This window comes from Onychomys torridus, chromosome 2, assembly GCF_903995425.1.
Source record: "Onychomys torridus chromosome 2, mOncTor1.1, whole genome shotgun sequence".
NCBI lineage: Eukaryota > Metazoa > Chordata > Mammalia > Rodentia > Cricetidae > Onychomys > Onychomys torridus.
The window spans coordinates 124,755,159-124,778,623 of NC_050444.1; the positions used below are offsets into that span (position 1 = coordinate 124,755,159).

The 23,465-nt window shown below is 42.8% G+C and overlaps 1 protein-coding gene across 1 annotated transcript in view; it reads right to left on the reverse strand.

Moving 5' to 3' along the window:
• Positions 1 to 23,465, reverse strand: part of Scp2 (sterol carrier protein 2) — an 89,748-nt gene that overhangs the window by 52,483 nt on the left and 13,800 nt on the right. The window contains exons 5-9 of the mRNA XM_036179096.1: positions 21,849 to 21,913; positions 18,846 to 18,972; positions 10,841 to 10,904; positions 2,845 to 2,931; positions 1,685 to 1,835 (exon numbers count right to left, since the gene is read on the reverse strand). Of these exons, the coding sequence (XP_036034989.1) occupies positions 1,685 to 1,835; positions 2,845 to 2,931; positions 10,841 to 10,904; positions 18,846 to 18,972; positions 21,849 to 21,913 (494 nt within the window). The remainder of the gene's footprint in view (positions 1 to 1,684; positions 1,836 to 2,844; positions 2,932 to 10,840; positions 10,905 to 18,845; positions 18,973 to 21,848; positions 21,914 to 23,465) is intronic.

Here is a 23,465-nt window from a genome sequence, read left to right on the forward strand (position 1 = left end):
GGTCGCTCTCTTGGTTCGGGGACCCTGGACACAGGAGGTAGACCAAGCAGAGTTCTCCAGAGAACACCGCCAGACTGCGCTATACCTTTGCCAGACCCTGCAACCTACCCCTTCATTTGTAAGTTACCCCACAAAATAAACCTCCCTTTTAACTACGTGGAGTGGCCTTAATAATTTCACCAATAGTGCCCCACTGGAAAGAGTTATTTTGGTTCATAGTTTCACAGGTTTCAATACAGGGTCACCTGGTGCTATCACACCAGACTCACTGCAAGGTTTAAAAAAAAAAAAAAAAAAAAAGAGAACACAGCAGAGAACACATAGTCAAGTAAGGCTGCTCCCTTCCTGAAGGCCAGCGAGCAGATAGGGCTAGCTTTGTCAACAAAGCCTCTTCCCTGAAACCCATTAAACTATGAATCCATCAACAAATTAATCCTTTGATTGGGTTAGAGCCCCCATGATCTGATCACCTCCCAAAGACTCCACCTCAAAACATTGCTAGATCAGAGATTAAATCTGTAATATATGAGCTTGTGGGGAACATTTTGGACCAAATTAAAGCACTGGTTAAGTTATGTGGGCATTTCAAATTTGTAGCATGTTGTAAAAACTATTTTATAAACTCTATATACTATCACAATTGTTTCTGTAGTTGAGGGGCGAATCTTCAATTGTTCAACTTACTGTAGCTCTGAAATCTTTTATCTTCCCTTTAATAAGGGCACATGCCTTTAATTCCAGCATTTGGGTGGCAGAGGCTGGTGGATCTCTGAGTTTAAGATCAGCCTGGTATAGAATTCCTGGACAGCCAGGGCTACATGGAGAAGCCCTTCCTCAAAAAAACAAAAACAAAAACAAAAACACCCGAGCGTGTCTAATAAATTGAAATATCCATAGTTCCGTCCTAAGTAGCATCTGGTTAGCAATGTAGCTGAGGCTGGCCTTGAATTCCTGATCCTCCTTCCTCCATCTCCCAATTACAAGAGTACACCAAGCCAATCTCCTTCACAGGTTCTCAAGGATGGGTGTGGTGGTCTGAAAGAAAATGGCCCCAAAGGGAGTAGCACTATAAGGAGGTGTGGCCTTGCTGGAGGAAGTGTGTTGCTGTGGAGGCGGGCTTTGAGGTCTCATATATGCTCAAGATACTGCCCAGTGTCTTAGTCCACTTCCTGTTGCCTTCTGATCAAGATGTAACTAGCTCCATGTCAGCCTGCATGCCATCATGCTCCCTGCTATGATGATAATGGACTGAACCTGTGAACTGTAAGCCACCACCTCAATTAAATGTTTTCTTTTATAAGAGTTGCCATGGTTGGGCTGGAAAGATTGCTCAGTGGTTAAGAGCACTGACTGTTCTTCCAGAGAACCTGGGTTCAATTCTCAGAACCCACATGGCAGCTCACAACTGCCTGTAACTCCAGGGCCCAATCCCCTCACACAGACATACATGCAGGCAAAATACCAATGCACATAAAAATAAAAATAAAAAAATTATTTAAAAAAGAAGAGTTGCCATGGTCATGGTGTTTCTTCACAGCAATAGAAACCCTAAGACAATGGGCTACATAAGAACCTTTCTAGATCAAGTTTTTATAATACCTTCTAGAGCTAATGAGAATAAAATGTCAGGTTGCAATTTAAAATATTTCCTTAATTTGATTTTTTTTTAATGAATCAGGTATACCATTTTAATAACGCTTTTTTCTTCAAATGTGCTTGGCAAATCGGTCACCATCTCCTGTGCCACGATTTCCACAGCTTTGGCTTGCAGGCCATACTTGCGTACAAATTCTTCACTAGCCAAAACTGCCGCCGCAGCACCGTCTGAGGTGGGACTAGAAGGAAGTGAGAAGAATAACTTACTCCAACACCTTCTCCTAGGGGTTCGGACTGGGAGAAGAAAGACGCGTATGTCTCCTGGCCAATCCACAGTCTTCTCTGTGATGTTTACTGTTAAATTACACATGCAGCCCACGGAAGCTGAGCCTCCAGCAAGCCTTCAAATGTGCCGCTCTGCTGTCTGCAGCCTCTCCCTCAGGCTCTCACTGAAGAATCCTGGATATGCCTCCACTGATGCAGGCAGGAGGCCATTTCTGGAGACTTTCTGTGGAGTGAGTCTAAAAGGCTGTTTCCTGTGTTAATACTATGAAGACACTGCTATGGACTCACACCACTCCAGCTTTGCTATTTCCCAGAGAGCTCAGTCTGGAGATCTTTTAGAGCCTGGGACAGAATGGAATGGGGACACTAAAAATCCAGAGGTAAGACCCTTGCGATTGCAACATAGGTCTACAGTGAGCTGTGAGGCGAGGTGGCACACAAGAGGCCCTCAATGAGTTGGAAAGGGTCTTCTAAGTGGGCTGCCCCTAAGACTGTACCAGGTGATAACTGACCCATTTTTCAACTGCATCCCAGACAGTATCTCCAGAGCTCAGCCAGGAATGTAGGCAGGATTACACAGTACTCAGTCAATGTTCCAAGGAACAAGAGAGTGACAGGCAAGTCTCAAGGTATGACTGAGCACCATTAGAGCTATGATCCCTTCATTTCGCTCTTATCACAGAGAAAAATTTTCCGTATCAGAAGTCTACAGGAAAACAAATGTTCCAAGAACCTTGGGGCTGCACTGGCCTCCTAAAGCATGTTTTTAATGAATAAACACAGAAAACCCAAAGCAAGTAGCAGTTACTAGAGAAGGAAGAAGTAAACCATACTTTGTTCTAACAGGAGGGGCATCTGAGACATTGGTAATTCTATAAAAACTACAGAGCCTAACAGTTACCCACAGAGGGACGGACAGGGAGAGCACTTACGTTTAGGAAAATATTAACATGCTTTCCTTACCAGCATTGCAAGACAGTCAGAAAATCGAAAACCGTTTTTGATCTCATTATTTCGTCTAAGTTGTATTCATTTTGGAACTGGGAATACCTAAATACAAAATAAGCAGTTACAAGATGTAAGGAAGAAACTGCAATTTTTGTTGACGATATCTTGGTCCACTGTTACAGGAATTATGTGAATTTTCTTTTCACAACCCACAAACTTACATTAAGAAGTTCCAACCTTAAATAAAGTCATTTGAGTGAAGTTTTAAAAATCAAGGAAAAAAAACAAAACAAAACACTTTACTCCAAACTCCTATGTTGTGCATTAAAACTTCTGTCCTAGTCGGGCATGGTGGCTCATGCCTGCAACCCCAGAACTAACACTATACTAGGCACTAACACTCAGGAGGAGGCAGGAGGGTTACAAGTTCAAGGTCATCCTCAGCTACGTAGTGAGTTCAGGACTAGCCTATATTTCTTCTTGAAACAGTCTCAACAACAACAACAATAATAAACTCTGCCTGGTTTTTGTCACCAGAGTGCCTAAAACCATTTCCTAAGTGACAGGGCTAGCTTTGTTATGCTAGTAAGAGGGCGGAAGCAGGGCCCCAGGTCGTCATTCCCTCCCCACTCTTCTCTCCTCCCTGACCCTGCCCTAGGAGGGTTGACCTTGGACTCTTCATTTTCCCGCCTCTACCTCCCACAGCTGGAATCACAGGTGTGCCCACATGCAACCTTTAAGATCACCTGATCACCAAAGAGACCAACCCTGTAGATTCATCCTTTGCTGAGGAGAGGAGGGCGGGACATTAGGGTCAATCATGTGGCCAGTCATTTATGAAGCATGCCCATATAACAAAGCCAATAAAAATTCTAGACACAGAAGGTGGGGAACATCTGATGTGCTGAGGAAATAACAGTGGGGGAAACAGGCCCTCTCCATCAGGAGAGAGCCCAAAAACCACACTGGGACTCTCCCAGTTAGGATCCCATGAGCTCCAGACTGGATTCAATCTCTCCACCAGGAGAGAGCATAAAAACCACACTGGGATTCTCCTAGTTAGGATCCCATGAGCTCCAGACTGGACTCAATCTCTCCATCAGGAGAAAGCATAAAAACCACACTGGGACTCTCCCAGTTAGGATCTCATGAGCTCCAGACTGGATTCAATCTCTCCATCAGGAGAAAGCATAAAAACCACACTGGGACTCTCCCAGTTAGGATCCCATGAGCTCCAGACTGGACTCAAACTTGCTCTGTAAACTTGTGATCCTTCTGCTGGGATAAGAGGCCACCATGCCCTGTTTCATTTGGCTTTTTTCTGACTAACATCTTTTATAATAACACTATAATCACAAACACAGCACTTTCCTGAGTTCTGTGTTATTCTAGAATCATAAAATCTGAGGGGGTCATAGGAATCCCTAGATTGTAGCCAGAGAGCCAGCAGTGTGGGTGGGCTGGCCAACTACCAGCAACTGGTATCTGAAGCGAGGACAGTCTCCTGAAGGACAGAAGCTGAACCGGGGAGAGTCTGCTATCTTTGGGTGGCTCATGCCAGCCCCAAGTAACAATGTGCCCAGCTGGTGCTAACGCCAGTTAGATGCTGTAACAGAATACCTTATATTTCCCCTGGTCAATTATAAAATGCCAGTCATTAAAATGAAATGACTTGGGCTCAGTGAGATGGCGCTGGTAACATGAGTACAATATCCAGAGCCCATATAAAGATGAAAGGAGAGAACTGACTCCACAGAGTGGTTCACTAAACCCCGTACACATGCCACACGCATCATGCACACAGCACACAAAAATAATAAGTAAATAATTTTTAAATCAAATGACTTATTGGTTAGGAAGGTAGCTCAACTGGAAAAGTTAAGGTGAGTTTGTTTGCTTTTATATACAGGGTCTCTTCATGTAGCCCTGACTGTCCTGAAACTTGCCTTGTAGACCAGGCTGGCTTCCAACTCAGATATCTACCTGCCTCTGTCTCCAGAGTGCTGGGATTAAAGGCCTGTGTCACCACACCCAGCTAGAGTACTTTTTTAGGATGCTTGAAGCCCTGGGTTCCCAGCACCACATAAACTGGGTGTGGGGGCACATGCCAGTGATTCTGACACTCCGGATGTGGAGGCAGGAGGACCAGACGCTCAAGGTCATCCTCAGATACATATCCAGTTTGAGGACAGGCTGGGCTACATGAGACCCTGTTTCAGAAAGAAAGAGAAAAATCCCTTGCCTAGCCTATGTGACGCCCCAGGTTCCATTCCTGGCACCCACAGCATAAGTAAAGTAAACTTGGACCATGACTTTCAGAAACTACCTTATTTGAGCCATACCCCATGCGAGGCAAAAAAGACACATATACAGTTCCTACCCTCAAGGAATTCTGTATGATCCCACAGTAAAGAAATATTCTGTTCTAATATTTACAATATATTCCATACTATGGCAGGAATGTTATGTGGGAGCACACAGCTGTGCATTAAGTCCAGATGCCCCAAAACAACTAACAAAGGGGTCCTGGCAGAAGTGAGCAGCAAACGCAAAACATCCTGAGGTGAAAAACCCATCAAGACAGGCAGGCTTGAAGTCTGGGAGGGGTGAGGAGGCCAGAGGGAAGAGGTGGGGCAGGAGAATGACCCAGGATTAGAGCAGGAAAGCCCATTTTATGACGTTCAGATTTCATACTGAAAACATCGAGGCATGGGGTACCAAACTGGGCTATGGCATGGTGAGATCCGTAAATCAACAGAAAGACTTGATATGCAAAAGGGATAGAAAAACAACATCACCAAAGCAAATCAGCAAAGAGATGGGGCAATTAGTTAGGGCCAGAAATGAAAGGGCCTGATGTGGGAAACTCAAAGTGGAAGGTGGAGAAGAGGGATAGATTCCAAAGACGGTCAGTAGGGAGGCAGAAGCTGTGAGTTCATCCCCGGCTGCATGTAGGACACTGGGAGAGGCAGATTCAAGGAGGGTCCAGGGTTCTCTCTTAAATGACAAGGTATACATTGATGTCAGTGACCATGGTGAAGAACCATGAGGGAACGCCAGGGTGGAGGGAAATGACAAATTCAGACTAGACCCACCGGCTCTGAGGAACCTGTAGGACATCTAAGTGGAGCCAACCAGGAGAAATGTCGGACGTAAGTGCAAAGCCTCAGGTGGCACAGGCTAGCCCCAGTCCTTCCTATTTATCACAGATCCTCAGTGCCTTGCAATAGCCTTATATTTTGTGGAAATAGTCTCAAAAATAGGGGTCTTTGGTGTTTTGTTTTTTTGGTTTTTTTTCCCTCTTTTGCAGGTAGGACCTCATGGAGCCCAGGCTGGCCTCAAGCTAGATTAGTAACTGAGTATAGATGACCTCATGCTCCTGATCCTCCTGCCTCAGTCTCCTGGATGCTTACAGGGATGTGCTAACAATGTCTGACTCAAGAATAGTTTAACTCAATCTGACATAGACACATAATACTTACTAGACTGGTGAACAAACATAGAATTCTTTCCTGGTCAAACAAAGCTTAGCATGAGACATGACTGGCTACTATTTATTTCCTTATTTATTCATTTATTTCAAAGCAAAGTCAGCGTTCATAAGGAAAGAACAGATCTAAGCATGAGGAGAGATGCCCAAGGGTAGGAGAGAGTGCTTTAATGGTGGGTAGCTATCTATAAGAATTTGATGGCTGCTGAGGTATTTTGTTTAAAGGGTTTTAAAAATCAAGTAGAAATGCTTTGGGTTTATTTGTTTGTTTCCTTCTTTCTTTTGACAGGGTCTTGCTGTGCAGACTTGTACTCACTACATAGCCCAGGCTGGCCTCAAAGTCACAGTAACCCTCCTTCCTTAGCATCCAGAGTGCTAGGATTACAAGTGCACCACTGCATGCAGCTATGTGCTTACTGTGATGGAAAGACCCTTCTTTGGTAAATGAGATTGTAAAGGGCCTTTTTATAAGGGGCAGACTGGGGCAGACTGGTGCAGACTGGTGCAGACTGGTGAGGGAAAGGCAGGTCAAAGCTGTCACAGGAGAAATGAGGACATGACTCGGTTGGTAAAACACTCTCCTGCTCAAGCATGAGGACTGGAGTTCAGCTCTGCAGCACCCATGCCAATGCCAAGCAGGCATGGCAGTCCACCTGGGATCCTGGCAGTAGTGAGGCAGAGACAGGGGATCCCAGCAACAAGCAGCTGGCTAGACTAACCAATCAGCAAGCTCTGAGTTCAAGTAAGAGACTTTACCTCAGTGTGTTAGATGGAGAGTGACTGAGGAACACCTGACATCAACCTCTAGCTTAAGCAACACCTGTAGGAGGCTACTAGATAAATATTTATGGAACAAATAAAATGTCTTAAGGAGAGTGCTGTGGTAGGTGCATTAATGGGTGGGTGCCTAGTTAACCAGGGGGTTGAGATGAAGACTTGGGAGATGTGTGTGCTAGCGACTTTTCCTTGTCACTGTGACCAAAATATCTGACATACACAACGTACAAAAGGAAAGTGTGCTTTTGCTCATGGTTTCAGAGAGTTCACAGCTGCTCAGCTCCATGCACTTAGGCAGCACATCATAGCATCAGGAGTATATGGAGGGGGGACTTTACCTCATGATGGACAGGGGGCAGAGAGAGGAAAAAGGGCAGAGGCTGGAAGCAGGATGCCTCCAGTGACCTACTTCCTCCAGGCTGGCCCACCTCCTAAGGTTTTCAGAATCGTGTAAAATAGCTGGGGAACAAGAATTCAACCCATGGGGCTGTGTGGAATATTTGGTGCCATATTAATTTGATTCTCTAGAAGAAGCCAAAATCTGCCTTTGGGAGCCCCAAAACCAGAAAAATACAGTGTTGTTAATTCCTCCACAATCCAGGAAATCAGAAGGCTCTTTAATAAATCTCCAAGAACTAAGGATACAGATATCGGGTCTACGCATCTTCACAGGCTTCAGTAGGCTCATCCCAGCTCTACTGCTCACTGCCAGCATTTCCACTGCATGCTAACTCTGTCCCAAGTACACTGCTAGGATCAGACTAGCGGAAGGAGAAGAGGAAGAAAGGAAGGAAGAGGAGGAGGAGGAGGAAGGGGGAAGGAAGAAGAGCGAGGAGGTCCCTGCAGGAGTCACAGCAGGCAGGGAAAAACGAACCATGGAGAGGTGAGGATGAAAAATCGGTTCAGCCTGACTTACTCTGCCAGACTGGACCAAACTTCCAGAAAGTTCGATGCCAGGCAGCTAATTGCCATCATATTTAAATACAATATAATGTGAAAAAAAAAAGTTACCAGGCGTAACACTATCCCTGGTGCACAAGGAGGCAATAACTATATTGAAACTTAACTCAAAGTACATGCCCTTTCCTCCAAGAAGATGGGTTCTAGAGATAGGCTACATGTATTAGCTTAAGGGTCTGGCATGGTCTCAGTCATGCAGATACTATAGAGGTCATCTGGGCTATTAGCCACCTCCCGTCCTGGATGTGGGAGCTTAGGGGAGCCTCTGGCTGTACAGGTAATATAATAAAAAGGTCACTAGCCACCTCCAGTCCTGGTTGTAGGCGTTTGATATGTCGTGGACCAACAGATATCACAGATTACCAGGCTATTAATCACCTTCAATTCCTATCCTTCTGGAAAAACAGGTTACACATCTTTCCCTTTGAAAGGACAATTCTGGGTACTTAACATTCCTGGTCTCTGGAGATCTGTGGGTGCAAGGACCTTGTGCTCCCCACAGAGGAGGAGGGAAAGGTGGTAGAGGAGGCGGCTATTATACATCATATAAAAGAGTCTGGATTTACCATATACGAAATGGGATTCACCAGGGCTTTCACAATAGCCTTCAATTTTCTATAAAAGACCCTCAGAATTGGGGATGGAATTTGTCTCCATTTCTTCTCCTGCTGCTATGATAAATAACCTGACAGAAGTAATGAGGGGAAAGGATTTACTTCAACTCACAGTTCAAGGTGTAACCCATCACGGCAAGGCAGCCAAGGCTGCAGGTTTGAAGCGGCCCATCACACTCCAACCGAGGTTGGAAAGCAGAAAGGGGTGAATGAGGTGATGGGATCAGCTCCTCCACTTCCCGCTGCTGTGACTTCTCTGCAGTGACGGGCCTGGAACTGCGTGTGAGCCAAAATAAAATCTCCCTTAAATCGCTTTTGTTCCAGCGACACAAAAAGAAGCTTAGGACAGAATTAGGTGTGCCCTAAGGAAGCTAACAGCAGCATGAAGTATTACAAGTGTTCGATGATGATGATGATGATGATGATGTGTGTGTGTGTGTGTGTGTGTGTGTGTGTGTGTGAGAGAGAGAGAGAGAGAGAGAATACAACCCTATTACAGTGTTACATTTAGTAAATGTGGCAAAGATAGTTCAGAAACAATTTTCTGATTATTTCTGTGCTAAGCATTAAGGACATAAGGATGAGAAATGGCTGTTGCCCTCAAGGAGTTTGTAATCTAGGAGGAAGAAATCAATAAAAAGTAATGTCGTTCCTCTTCAGGATGAAGCAGGAGGAAGAAAAGGGGGAAAGAGCTAATCTGACTATGGGGTTCAGAGGTGGGTCCTTGGGAGGTGATCTGGATTAGATAAGGTCATTGGGGAGAGTCCCCATGACTGGATCCAGGAGGCTTTATAAGAAGTGCAAGAGACCAGAAGAAACACAGATATACATACATGGCCCTAGTATGTTATTATATATATGCACTGTCCTATACCTTCTCAGAATTCTGCCAATAATAGTCCATTAACAAGCTGGACATGGTAGCACATGTCTTTAATCCCAGCACTCGGGAGACAGAGGCCAGCAGATCTCTGAGTTGGAGGCCAGCCTGGTCTACAAAGTGAGCTCCAGGAAAGCCATGGCTACACAGAAAAACCCTGTCTCAAAAAAAAAGGAGGAGGAGGAGAAGGAGGAGGAGGAGGAGGAGGCGGCGGCCACTGTGAGGTTTAGAACTTTGACTTGAATGTTTAGAAGCACAAGGCAAAATAAATTCCTTTTCTTTATCCAGTCTGATATGGTGTTATTGGCAAAAGAAAATGATCCAACATGTGTGGCATTGCTTTCATAGAGATCCTAGTCATGTGGCATCAGTTCAGTTCCCATGGACCACTTCCCCCAGCAAACACTGAGTTCATGCTATGAACCAGGCATTGCACCACCACTAAGCATTCCGAGATTGCTGATGGACAATACACTGAATAATCCCATATCATTTCCTTCAGATTATTGTTGTTGTTGTTGTTGTTGTCACTTTGGCTTTTTGAGACAGGGTTTCTCTGTGAAACAACCCTGGCTGTCCTGGAACTCACTCTGTAGACTAGGCTGGCCTCAAACTCACAGAGATCCACCAGCCTCTGCCTCTTGAATGCTGGGATTAAAGGCATAAACCACCAACACCCAGCCCTTCAGATTATTTTTAGGATATAAATAATTATATTGTTCTTCCATTAATAATACTAGAGTGACTGAAATTAATCTCAGTTATAAAATTGATATTAATTAAAAATTTTTTTTTTTGTGCAAAGGAACAAACCAAAGACCTCATACATGCAAATCACTAGCTCTAGCACGAACCTACATCATCAGACTCAAGGAAATTTTTTAATACCTGTCATTCTTATTTAAAAGAATCATTAAAGTCAGGTGTGATAAACCATGCCTATAATCCTAGCACTTAGGAGGCTGATGAAGAAGGATTGCCACAAATTGGAAGGTGGCTAGGGGCTACACTCTCAAACTCTGCTTCCCCTCTCCAAAAACAAACAACCCTCAAAACATAAATAAAATTTAAAAAGCATCATTAAGCTTTAATAGTATTTTAAGTATAAATAAGCCAAGAACTAGAATGGCCAAAGCAGACAATGTATGATTTGGGCACAAGCCTTTCTTTTATAAAAATCAACATCCAAGCCAATATCTTTGAGATCTTCCATTTGTTTTCCAAGGATACAATTGCACATTATACAGTGGGATGGACCAGATTTTCAAGTCATGTCTCCGAAGTACTTACGGGTTATTAACTGAGTGTTTGTGATTTTTCCATCCAATTTTTGCAAAGTGTTCAACTTTTGTTCCTGCAGAGAAAGCGAACATCAATCAATGTGCTGTTTTCTTTGGTTCATTATCAAATGTCACAGTGGAACTCAGTGTTTTGCTAAATATTTCCATAGTTTCTCTTGCACTGCTATCAGGGTTAAAGACAGCAATCACTCACATGATTTGTTATAATTAAATCCAAGCATCACACGAATTGAATCAAGAGACATATGAGATAAAAACAGTTCAAATCTAGTTGATATAATTAGGATTCAGTTTCAAAAACTAGAAATATAGTCTGGACCCACAGTGCTTGGCTGGAAAGTATTGCCAGCAGTGACCCAGTGCCTGCCAGACATTCCCAAGCCCCAGAGAGTGGGTGTACAAGTCACATCCTCCACCGCCTGATAAACAACCCCACAACTTCCCTTTACAACACAGCAGAGGGTCTTTAGAAACGTTACGGCCAATGAATTATACACACTTTCCAGATCTTTTTTGGTTTGTGTGTTTGTTTTGTGTTTTGAGACATGGTCTCACTGTTTAGCCTTTTGGCCTGGAACCCAATATGATAAGTATGATAGCCTGGAATGTACAGAGATCTGCCTATATCTGCCTCCAGACTGCTAGGATTAAAGGCATGTGCAACCACATCTGGCTCCCAGTTCTACTTTTAACCCCAAATAACCTTGGCAAAGGACACAGTGGAATAGGTTCTATTCTGAGCTTCTACTTAACTACAGACTAGGTGAACTGTAACTGTTGTGTATCAGAGATTTGTGTCCACAGGATAGGACTTACATTGTTTTCCAGGAGTGGTGCCCAACACCTGCAATCCCAACATAGGAGGTGGAAGCAAGGAGGATCAAGATTTAAGGCCAGCCTGGACTACATTGAACATTATCTCAAAATACAAAATTAATCAGGGCCAGATGTTGTGCTACATACACATCTTTAATCTCAGTACTCAGAAGGCAGAAGCAGGTTCTATGAGTTTGACGCCAACCTAGCATACACTTTCAAATTCCAGGTCAGCCAAGGCTATACAATGAGATCTTGTCTCCGAATAAAATAAAATAAAGACTGTGGGATGGCTGGAGAGATGGCTCCAAGGTTAAGAGCACTTCCAGAGGTCCTGAGTTCAATACCCCACAACCACATGGTGACACACAACCATGTGTAATGAGATCTGGTGCCTCTTCTGACATGTAGAAATGCATACATGCAGGCAGAACACTGTATACATAAAATAAATAAATCTTAAAATAATAATAATAACAATAGTAATAATAATAATAAAAGACTGTGGGTAGAAACTATAGGGAGACAGACTTGAGGGTTCGTTGTAGTTTCTTATTTTGTTTGGGTTTTTTTTTTTTTTGGTTGTTTGTTTGTTGTAGAATATTATTTTAAGATGCGTTACATTTGCTTATATGGTAGACCATTTGTTTAATGATGCAAAAATGTGTTGCATTCTTTTATGTTGCTTTTAACTCTGTGAGGCTGTGTTACTTTGCCTGTCTAAAACACCTGATGATCTAATAAAGTGCTGAATGGCCTATAGTTAGGTAGAAAAAAAAGGATAGGTGGGGCTGGCAGGCAGAGAGAATAAACAGAAGGAGAAATCTGGGAGGAAAGGAAGAAAGATCAAGAGAAGAAGGAGAGGAGGCTAAGGGCCAGCCACACAGCCAGTCACAGAGTAAGACTGAAAGTAAGATATACAGAGGTAAGAAAAGGAAAAAGCCCAGACGCAAAAGGTAGATGGGACAATTTAAGTTAAGAAAAGCTGGCAAGAAACAAGCCAAGCTAAGACCCGGCATTTATAATTAAGAATAAACCTCTGTGTATGATTTATTTAGCATCTGGGTAGGGGGGAGGTAAAGACCAAAGAGTAAAAAAACAACAACAGTTGTTTTTTATTTTCTTTTCATGGCTTTGTGGCTTTCTATGGAATCCAATTTCACATATAAAAGACCATCTCGGCCAGGTGGTGGTGGCACATGCCTTTAATCTCAGCACTCGAGAGGCAGAGGCAGGCGGATCTCTGTGAGTTTAAGGCCAGCCTGGGCTACCAAGTAAGTTCCAGGAAAGGCGCAAAGCTACACAGAGAAACCCTGTCTCGAAAGAAAAAAGAAAACAAACCATCTCCTAGAAAAGGATTCTGCCAATCACTTGCCACGTATTTCTTAAGCCTGGCACTAATCAAAGGCTGATGACCACTAAATCAGAACTGCCAGCTAATCTTTTTGGCTGTTGCCAGGAATAGAACACACCTGTAATCCTAGTACTTAGGAGGTGGAGGCTGGAAGATGAGGAGTTCAAGGCCATCCTTAACTACAAGAATCCCTAACCCACCTCCCAAAAGATGTTCCACTTTAAAAAAAAAAAAAAAAAAAAAAGAATTTGGCTATTCAAAGAGTATGCTTAATATAGAAAGATTCAAATCTCCTAGAATCAAATTATAAAAGCCACAAAAATCTGCTGATTCTATCAAGTTAAGTTCTAAGATGTGGTGGTTCATGCCTATAATCTTAGCACTTTGGAGGGAGGCTGAACCAAGAGGACTACATCAATTCCAGGATAGCCTGGGTTACACAGTAAGCCCCAGGACAGCCCAGGCCACAGGGCAGACCCTGTCAACAAACAAAAACAAATTCAAATATTTCAAATTTTAGACTAGAAAATTATTGAGCTATTCCAAGTAATATAAAACTTAAGAAAACATGTAAGTTTAAAAATACATCAGTACCAGGATTTCCAAGGCCAATGGAAGCTGCTACATCTGTCTCTAGAGCCTCCAAAAATAATACAAATAAGAAGGAAAAGCATGAGTGTACAGTACCATATAATTAGCTAAACCAGAAAAATGGTGATGCCCAAACCTCAACATCTCCTTAAGTTAGGAAAAAAAGACAAAACAAACACACACAAAGGCCAAATCCCAACCACAGACCTTTGGGGAAACAGGAGCAGCCTGAAGGAAAAGGGTCCAAAGGAGAAAGGGGAGGTACTAATGGCAGCCCACAGTCACTCAAAAACCACCCTGGGAAGAGAACACGCTCGCCCCAAGTGCGAACACCCGGAGAAAAAGTTCCTATAATAGAAATAAAGGACTTGTTTTTAAATTTTTGCTTACTGTGTGTGCATGTGTAAGTGCTATATTTGTGTGTGATGTGTGGGTCCTGGAGACCTGAACTCAGGTCCTTATGCTTGTACAGAAAGTGCTCTTCTCTGAGCCACCTTCCCAGGCCTCTAGAAATAAAACTTTAAATTGTAAATGATTTTTTAAATCAGTCAATAAATAATAGACAGTAGTGTTTAGAGTCCTTATCAAGCTGATTTTGAAAATCTAAGTGACATGGATGATTTCTTGGAGAAAGAGAGATTTACTAAACTTGATACCATTGGAAATAGAATATGTAACCTAAAAGGAATACAGGAAATTAGGCTGAAGACGTAGATCAGTTGGTAGGGATCTAGCATTTGGAGACCCTGGTTTCAATCCCAAGGACTACAAAGACTGGACGGGTGATGCAACCCTGTAATCCCAGCACTCGGGAGATTTTGGAATCATCCGGAGTTCAAACTCATCCTCAGCTACTTAAGAGTTAGAGACCAGCCTAGGTGGGATACATTAAACCTGTCTCAAAAAAAAGGGGGGGGGGATGAGGGGAGGGGACGGGAGGAGAGGGGGAGCAAGGAAAGAGGAAAGAACAAAGGAAGGGAAGGGAAGGGAAGGGCGGCTGCTGTGGCACTCACTGTGATCCCAGCATGCAGGAGACAGATGCAGGCAGATCTCTGTGAATTTGAGGCCAGTCTGAAATCCTGTCACAGAGAGATAAAAGGAAGAAAGGAAAAAAGAAGGGAGAAAGAAGAAAGGAGGGAGGGAGAGAGGGAGGGAGGAAGGGAGGGAGGGAAGGAGAAAAAAAAGAATAGAAAAGAAAAAGAAAAAAGAAAGAGCACACAGACATTTGCTAGACCACTACCCAAACAAAAAGAAAAAAAAATTGGATTCAGACCATGTCACATCAAATTTTACCAAATCTATAAAGATCCTGTCGTCCCCATGCTCCATAAATGGCTGCAGAGCATTAAAAGTGGAAATCAATCTTCTTTTTACAAGGCAAGTATAAAACTAACACCCAGGGCTAGTGGGCTAGGGCCCAGTAATAGACAGTCCCCAGTGACAAGGCACTTGACTAGCACAGGCCCAGAATTCCCAGCACCACAGAAAAAAAAAACTTCCACATGATTTCAATGTGTCGAATGAGGCCTAACTAGTGCAGCCCTAAGTTCAAAAACAGAATAAATTAACATCAAACTTGATGAACATAACCAAAATGGGGTTGGGGGTACAGCAGGGCATGGTGGTACACACCTGTAATATGGGTACTTAAGAGACAGGGCAGGAGGGATCAGGAGTTCAAGGCCATCCTTGAGACACAGAGTTGAGGCCAGTCGGTGCTGAATCAGACCCTATCTCTAAATTAATTAATTAATTACAAAGAAAACACTGAAACACAAACAACAGGGGCTGGAGAGATGCCTCAGCAGTTAAGAGCACTTGCTGCTCTTCCAGAGGATCCAGGTTCAATTTCCAGCACCCACACGGCTGTTTGTAATTCTAGTTTCAGGGGATCCAGTGCCCTCTTCTGGCCTCTTTGCAACTAGTGCACAGACATATATGCAAGCAAGACAGTCACCCAGGTTAAAAAGTAAAAATTTTTAAGTTTTGTTTTGTTCTGAGACAAGGTTTCTCTGTGTAGTCCTGGCTGTACTGGAACTCACTGTGTAGACCAGGCTGGCCTCAAACTCGCAGAGATCTGCCTGTCTCTGCCTCCTGAGTGCTGTGATTAAAGACATGCACCACTACTAGTTAGCAATTTTTTTTTAATTTTTAAAGAAAAGTAAACAACAAAATCATGAGGGGCTTTGGAGCCAGAAAATGGTATTTGTGGAATAAATTAGTGAAATTAGGAGTACGCCCTGCAGATTGGGTAACATGTTAACACTAATTTTTTTCTTGAAGTAGGGAAAGAATGGGGTTTTGCTATGGTGTCCAGGCTGGCTTTGGAGACCTGGGCTCAAGCAATTCTCCTACAACAGCTCAGACACAGACATCGATATACTTGACTTGATATTAATTCCTTTTTTTTTTTTTTTTTTTTTTTTTTGGTTTACGGAGACAGGGTTTCTCTGTGAAACAGTTCTGGCTGTCCTAGAACTCACTCTGTAGACCAAGTTGGCCTCAAACTCCTGAGTGCTGGGATTAAAGGTATGCACCACCACTGCCCGGCTGATATTAATTTCTTGATTTTGATTTTTATAAATTAGCTCTGAAAGTTTGTAATTTACTTTTTTTTTTAGACAGGGTCTTACTATGTAGCCCTAGCTAGTCTAGAACTCACTTTGCATATCAGGCTGGCCTTGAACTCACAGATATCCTGCTACCTGGGCTGGGATTAAGGTGACCTGCTCTCAAACATTTAAATTACATAATAATGTAGATAAAAGATACTAAAAAAAATAAGGATATCAAAATATAAATCATCTAGGAAAAAGATACTAGGAATTTTTTGTACTATTTTGTGCCACAGTGTCATGAAGTCTGAAATTATTTCAAAACAAATGTGAAAACTGCCAGGCAGTGGTGGTGCCCACCTTTAATCCCAGCACTTGGAAGGCAGAGGCAGGGGGATCTCTGAGTTCAAGGCCAGCCTGGTCTACAGTGTGAGTTCCAGGACAGCTAGGACTATATAGAGAAACCCAGTCTCAAAATAAAAAAATAAAAAATTTTAAAAAAAGGAAAAGGGAAAAAGTGAAAACCACCAGGGAAACAACTCTTCATAAGTCTCTAAGTTTAAAAGTGAATCAGACTTTCTTTCAAAACTGGTAATCTCTCAACTGACAACCATGAACAATTTCAATTTTTAAATTATTGGGCCAAGGAGAGGACTCTGTGGGTATAAGAGCTTGCCACACAAGCCTCGTGACCTGGGTTTGATACACAGAACCTACTTAAAAATGCAGATGGAGAAGCAAATATCTGTAACTCACAATGAACCTATGAGGGAGGGGACAGAGGCAGGAGAATCATCCGCATGCCCAAGGACTGCTAGCCTGCAGAACACAGCACAGAGCAGAAGCAGGAGGAGACCCTGCCTCAACAAGGTGGAGGGTGAGAACTGACATGCATGGTATGGCACATGAGTACCCACACTCACGTTCACAGATGCACACAAAGAATAAGAAACAAACAAAACTGTAATCTAGTCAAGTCCATTGTCTAGAAAGTGAGGAAACTTAAGGTCTACATGATAGTCAAACAATTTGTTGCAAAATCCCTTATAACTTCATTTGCAAGATAGATTAAAAAAAAAAAAAACAAACACCTAAGCTGATTACTTAACCCAGTGCTCTACTGAGGAATCTTCTACACACAGTGCTGTGATATCAACCACATAGAAACACCTTCCATACATTGGAAGGTAAAGCCAGGAGATCACTCATGGAAGAGGAATCAGTAGATTCCCATTTCATGTCCACCAGCAACATCTAACAGTTCCAATTTCCTATACTCTGCCCACCTGTGTTGCCAAGCTTACCATAGCTGGAGAGAGAGTATCAGCAAGATAGTTTTCAAGTTTTTCTGTTATTAATAGTTAAGATAAGTGTGTTTTTATGTTTAAAAAAACAAAATTGAAAGCTAGGCTTGGTGGACCCAATCCCCAGTGCTGAGAAGAAGGAACGGTAGAGCCTGGGGGAGCAAGGCGCTGCAGTTACCTGTCAGCACCCTAAATACAAACACATGAACAACTAAAAACGACTCTCCTTGCTACAGAGTAAGTTACTGGATACACCAGGATCTCCCTCCATTTCCCAATGAGATGTTAAGCTCTCATCTGTGACATTATCAAAGAACCTCAAAGATATTTCTAATATCTTCCCTCCTAAATTCTAATGTTGAAACCTGGCCTCAAAGACTGGGGGATGGGGCCTTCAGAGGGAGGCAGTAAACTGAATGCTCATGTCCCCACCAAAATTCACATGTTGAAATCTAATTCCCAAGGTGCTCGTACTAGTAGGAAGGACCTTCATGAACAGGATTAGTGTCCTCATAAAAGATCCCCTGGCAGGGCTGGGGTTGTAGCTCAGTTGATAGAGTGCATGCCTAACATTCATGAAGCCCTGGGTTAAATCCCCAGCACCCATGTCATGGCTGACAACCACCTGGAACTCCAGTTCCAGGGGATCTGATGCATTCTTCTCATCTCCAAGGGCACCAGGCATGCATGTGATGCACAGACTAACACACAGGCAAAGCACCCATACACAGTAAAAATAAATTAAAAGAGAAGCTATTTTATTGACATCTTATATATTCCAGTCTCTTCCACATGTCCTTAACAAATACCTGTTATTTCTTATTGCAGGAATGGAACTACTAATAAGCCTGAAAGGTGGTGCTGTTATTTTGAGGCAGGCTCTCACTATGTATCCTCGGCTGGCCTTGAACTCAAGCAGATTCAACTGTGCAGGAATTAAAGGTGTGTGCCAGCACACCTCTAAAGCAGTGGTTTTCAATCTTCCTAATGCTGCAACCCTTTAATACAGTTCCTTATGTTGTGGTGACCCTCAATCACAAAACTATTTCATTGCAGCTGGGTGGTAGTGGTGCATGCCTTTGATCACAGCACTTGGGAGGCAGAGGCAGGAGGATCTCTGTGTTCAAGGCCAGCCTGGGCTACAGTGGGAGTTCCAGAACAGGCTCCAAAGTTACACAGAGAAACCCTGCCTGGGGGAGGGAAGGGATTATTTCATTGCTACTTTGTAACTGTAATTTTGCTACTGTTATGAATCCTAATGTGCAGGATGCTCTCAGGTGACCCCTGTGAAACGTTCCTGTGACACACACGCACACAAAGGAGTCGCAACCCGCAGGTTGAGAACCACTGCTCTAAAGGGTGTTTTTAACATACCATATTTTTCCATATGCTCTTTCCCAGCACACCCAAACATCTGTGGAGCAATAGGGTGGGCAGACAATCCATACTTATTGATCAAGACATCAAGATGTTTGTCAATTGGATTGGATCGATCTGAAAACTTAAAGAGAAAAAATAAATTTTAATGAGCAGCTGATATAATAGTGTTTCTTGCAACTTACAATATTGCTAAGACAATAGCAATATTGGTATGTCAATAAAATCATTGAGAAATACTTTGTCACAGGAAAACATGAGAAGCTGGGTATGGTGGCACACCCCAACACGCAGGAGGAAGAGGTAGGAGGGTCAGAGTTTAAAACTAGCCTTGGCTACATAGCAAGTTGAGAGAGACCAGCTCTCTCCTTTTCCCCCCAGGTACTCTTGAGTAGGGAGAAATGAGGAATATGTAGATCAAAATATAGAGGAAAGAGACAGAAAACACAGGATAGCCTCGGGAGGGCCTGGGTCAAAACCCACCAGCCCCTTCTGTCTCTACTATAGGGCTTTTAAAGGAATGCCAAGGGGTGGAGCAAAAGACCTCCCCCAGCATGGCCAAGTGCAGACCATCTTAACCACCTGGTGACCACGCACGTGGTCAAGCCATCCCCTAATGCAGCCCTGCCATGTAAAGCAAGCTCCAATCTCACTAGGAAACTTTTGTGGGCTCCCACAGCAAGTCAGAGGCCAGTTCGGGTCACACGAGACCCTGTCTCAAAAAATATATATACTTCCTTGATTATTATTTTTTCCCTTTCTCCCTTTTCTCTTTTTGAGAAAGGGTCTCTACATAGCCCTGGCTGTCCTGGACCTCACTATGTAGACCAGGCTGGCCTAGAACTCACAGAGATCCTCTGCCTCTGCCTCCCCAATGCTGGGATCACCAAGCTTGGTTTATTAATTCTTTTAAGAAATGTTTACAGGGCCAGGGAGATGGGTTAGTGGGTAGAGGCTCTTCCCACACAGTCTGATGACTGAGTTTGATCCCTGGCACCTACAGGGCATCTACAGGGTAGAACAGGAGAACCAACTCCTGCAAGTTGCCTCTGACTTCAAGCCATGACAAGTTCTTCACTCACAAGAACACACACAAAACAATACATGTGAATCTAAGTTTTTTTCCTTAGGTTTTAAAAATATTTTGTTATTTTATATGTATGCATGTTTTGGCTGCATGTACCATGTCTTGTGTACCATGTGGTGCCCCCCAGACAGTATGAGCCACCATACAGATGCTGGAAATCAAATGCAGGTCTTCAGGGAGAGCAGGCAGTGCTCCTAACTGCTGATCCATCTCTCCACCCAGTGAATTAAAAAAAAAGAAAATGTTTATCAAACATTTGCTATCCACCATTCAAGCACTAACTATTCAAGACTCAGGGAATAAAGGCATGAACATGTCAGCTTAAGATTCTGCTCATTGGGGCTGGAGAGATGACTCAGAGGTTAAGAGCACTGGCTGCTCTTCCAGAGGTCCTGAGTTCAATTCCCAGCAGTGACATGGTGGCTCACAACCATCTGTAATGAGATCTGGTGGCCTGGCTTTGCCTCCTGAGTTATATTCTTTTATCAAATTAAGTCATCAAAATACTGTGAATAAGCCAGACGTGTTGTTGAATGAATGCCTGTAATCCCAGCACTTGGGAGGCAGAGACAAGTGGATCTCTGTGAGTTCAAGGCCAGCTTGGCTACAAATCAAGTTCCAGGACAGTCAGGGCTACACAGAGAAACCCTGTCTTAAATAAATAAATAAACACACACATACATACACACACATACATACATACATACATACATAAATACACAAACACACACACAACAAAAACCCAAAAACAACAACAACAAAGCTGTATATTTTACACCTATGACACATCCCAATTTAGAAGTAAATTTTCATCAGGAATATTTAATACACATTACATTTAAATCTTATGAAATCACAGTTGTAAAAAAGATTTATGGGCCCAAGTTATCCCAAATACACTCAAAATGTTTTAAGTGATGGAACAGAGTATTAATTTAAGCTTAAATTAGTTAAATTTAAATTTAAAATTCAGTCCCTCAGTTACTCAACAGCAAAGTGTACTAATGGTTCCCTGACAGGTACTGCTGCTGTGACTAGTATTCTCAGTGAAGCAAGCATTCCATTTAAAAAAACAAAACGTATTTGGGGTGTGTGGTGGGGTGGTGGACATGGTGTCAAGGCATGTCTGTGGAGATCAGAGAACAACTCGAGGGAGCTAGTTTTCTCTCTACCACAAGTGTTCCAGGGATCAAGCTCAGGTCAGTAGCTTGGCAGCCCAGTGAGCCATCTCCCCAGCAAGCTCTCCTTCCTGCTCAAAATAGTAACTCTTGCTTCTATTAGAAGGAAATGTTGCTTCAGTGCATGGCAACCCATAAAAAGTAGAAAGTTGTCCTATGTTATACCGTAGGACAAACATGGAACTGAGGCCAGGCAGGAGCTTCTCCACAGAGATCCACCTAGGGGAGCACACATAAATAGCCAGTTGTTTTCTTAAAGTACCAAGGAACCTGCCTAGAGAGCAGGGTCAGAAGTTCAAGACCATCCTCAACTACAAAGTGAGGTTGAGGCTGGTCTGGGCTTAAGAGACCCTGTAATAGTAAAGTAAAATGTCAAACCATGGGCTGGAGAGTCGGCTCAGCAATTCAGAGAACTCAAGCAGCTCAAGCTCTGTTCCCTGCATCCACACTGGGAGGCCCAATAACTCCAAATCCAGGGGATCCCATACCCCATTCTGGCCTCTGCAGGCACACACGCACACATAGCACAAAATATCTCACACACACACACACACACACACACACACACACACAAACACACACGCTTGCACAAATAAATAAAAGCAAGTAAATCTTAAAATATATGTATTTTTTAAAACATCAAATCATGTTTTCTGTTGTTTACTAAGAGACTATTTATGATGGTCAGATGGACAGTTTTCTCATAGTGTTAAAACAATAATAAATGAGACTCACTTTTACTCCAAGGGATCCCTTCTCCATCTTCTCAAACCCAAGAGCCAACACACAATCTGCCACACCTTAAAGGAATTGTAATTTTTTTGAAATTTTAAATTTCTAGGCACCAAACAAAATACTATTAAATACTTCAATATAAATATTAATCTACTCCAGGTATGTGGCACACACCTTTAATCGCAGCATGTGGGAGACAGAGGCCGGTGGATCTCTGAACAAGAGAACCAAACTACAGCCAGAACTACACAGAATTTGTCTCAAAAAAAAAAAAATATATATATATATATATACACACACATAAATTTACATGAAATAAACAGGCATACCATAACCCTATAGAATTATTTATTTGTGCATACACTTGTGTTTGTGTATGGTGCACATGCAGGTATACATACTTGTGCTTGCACATGGAGGTGAGAGGTCGATGTTAAGGGTCTCCCCCAATCACTCTCCACCTTGTTATTGAGACAGGTCTCTCTGAACCTGAAGGTCACTGCTTTGCCTACACTAGTTGGACAGCAAGCTCCAGGGACCCTGCTGTCTCCACCTTCCTGACACTGGGATTGCTGGTATATGCTACCATGCCTGGCCCTTTTATTTTTTTGACAGGGTATCACTATGTACCTCTTTGCTAGCTTGAACTTAGTGTTGGGATTAAAGGTCTGTGCCCCCACTCCTGCAAGACAGGATTTTCTACATGGCTGCCAGGGATCGGTACTCAGACCCTTACATGTGCATAACAAGCATTTTACCCAGCCATCTCCCAGCCCCTCACATGTAATCACCTAAAAACTACAGTGACAATTATTTTCCACATTTATTGAGTTAGCTGGTTAGTGTGTGTGTGTGTGTGTGTGTGTGTGTGTGTGTGTGTGTGTTCAAGCAGCATGTGTGGAGGTCAGAGGGAAATGTTGAAGAGTTGGTTCTCCTTCAACTATGTGCAATCCAGGGATCAAACTCAGGCTTGGTGGCACACACCTTTACCTACTGAAATATCAAGAAGGAGCTTAATTCCGACCCTGAGTCTCATTATACTAAGAAAATTTTCCACTAGTGTGAAATGTTTCAGTAAAAAACAAATATAAAGAGCTATTTACAGAAGCTGAAGAGATGGTTCAGCTGTTAAGAGCACTGACTGCTCTTCCAGAGTATCCAGGTTCAATTCCCAGCAACTACATGGCAGCTCACAACCATCTATAACTCCAGTTCCAGGAGATAAAACACCCTCTTCTGGCATCCATGGGCACCAGCTATGTACTTGGTACATAGACATACATGCAGGCAAAACACCCATACACTTAAAATAAAATAAAAAATGTTAAGTTATAATTTTTAAATATTTTAAATTTAACTATGATTTTAATTAAACTTAAAAGGGATTCCAAATAAAGTCTCAAAAGAATTAATCAAGGAAAAGGACATCTAAAAATTATGTTAAAGTTCAAGTGAAGAGCAAAACATGACAAAAAACTACCAAAACTTTTCTTTTTAAAAAAAGAAGGAAGGAAGGAAGGAAGGGAGGGAGGGAGGAAGGAAAGCAAGCTGCTGGAGGATACAGCTTGGGGGTCGAGCACTTGACCAGCAGGTATGGAGTCTCAAGTTCAGTCACCA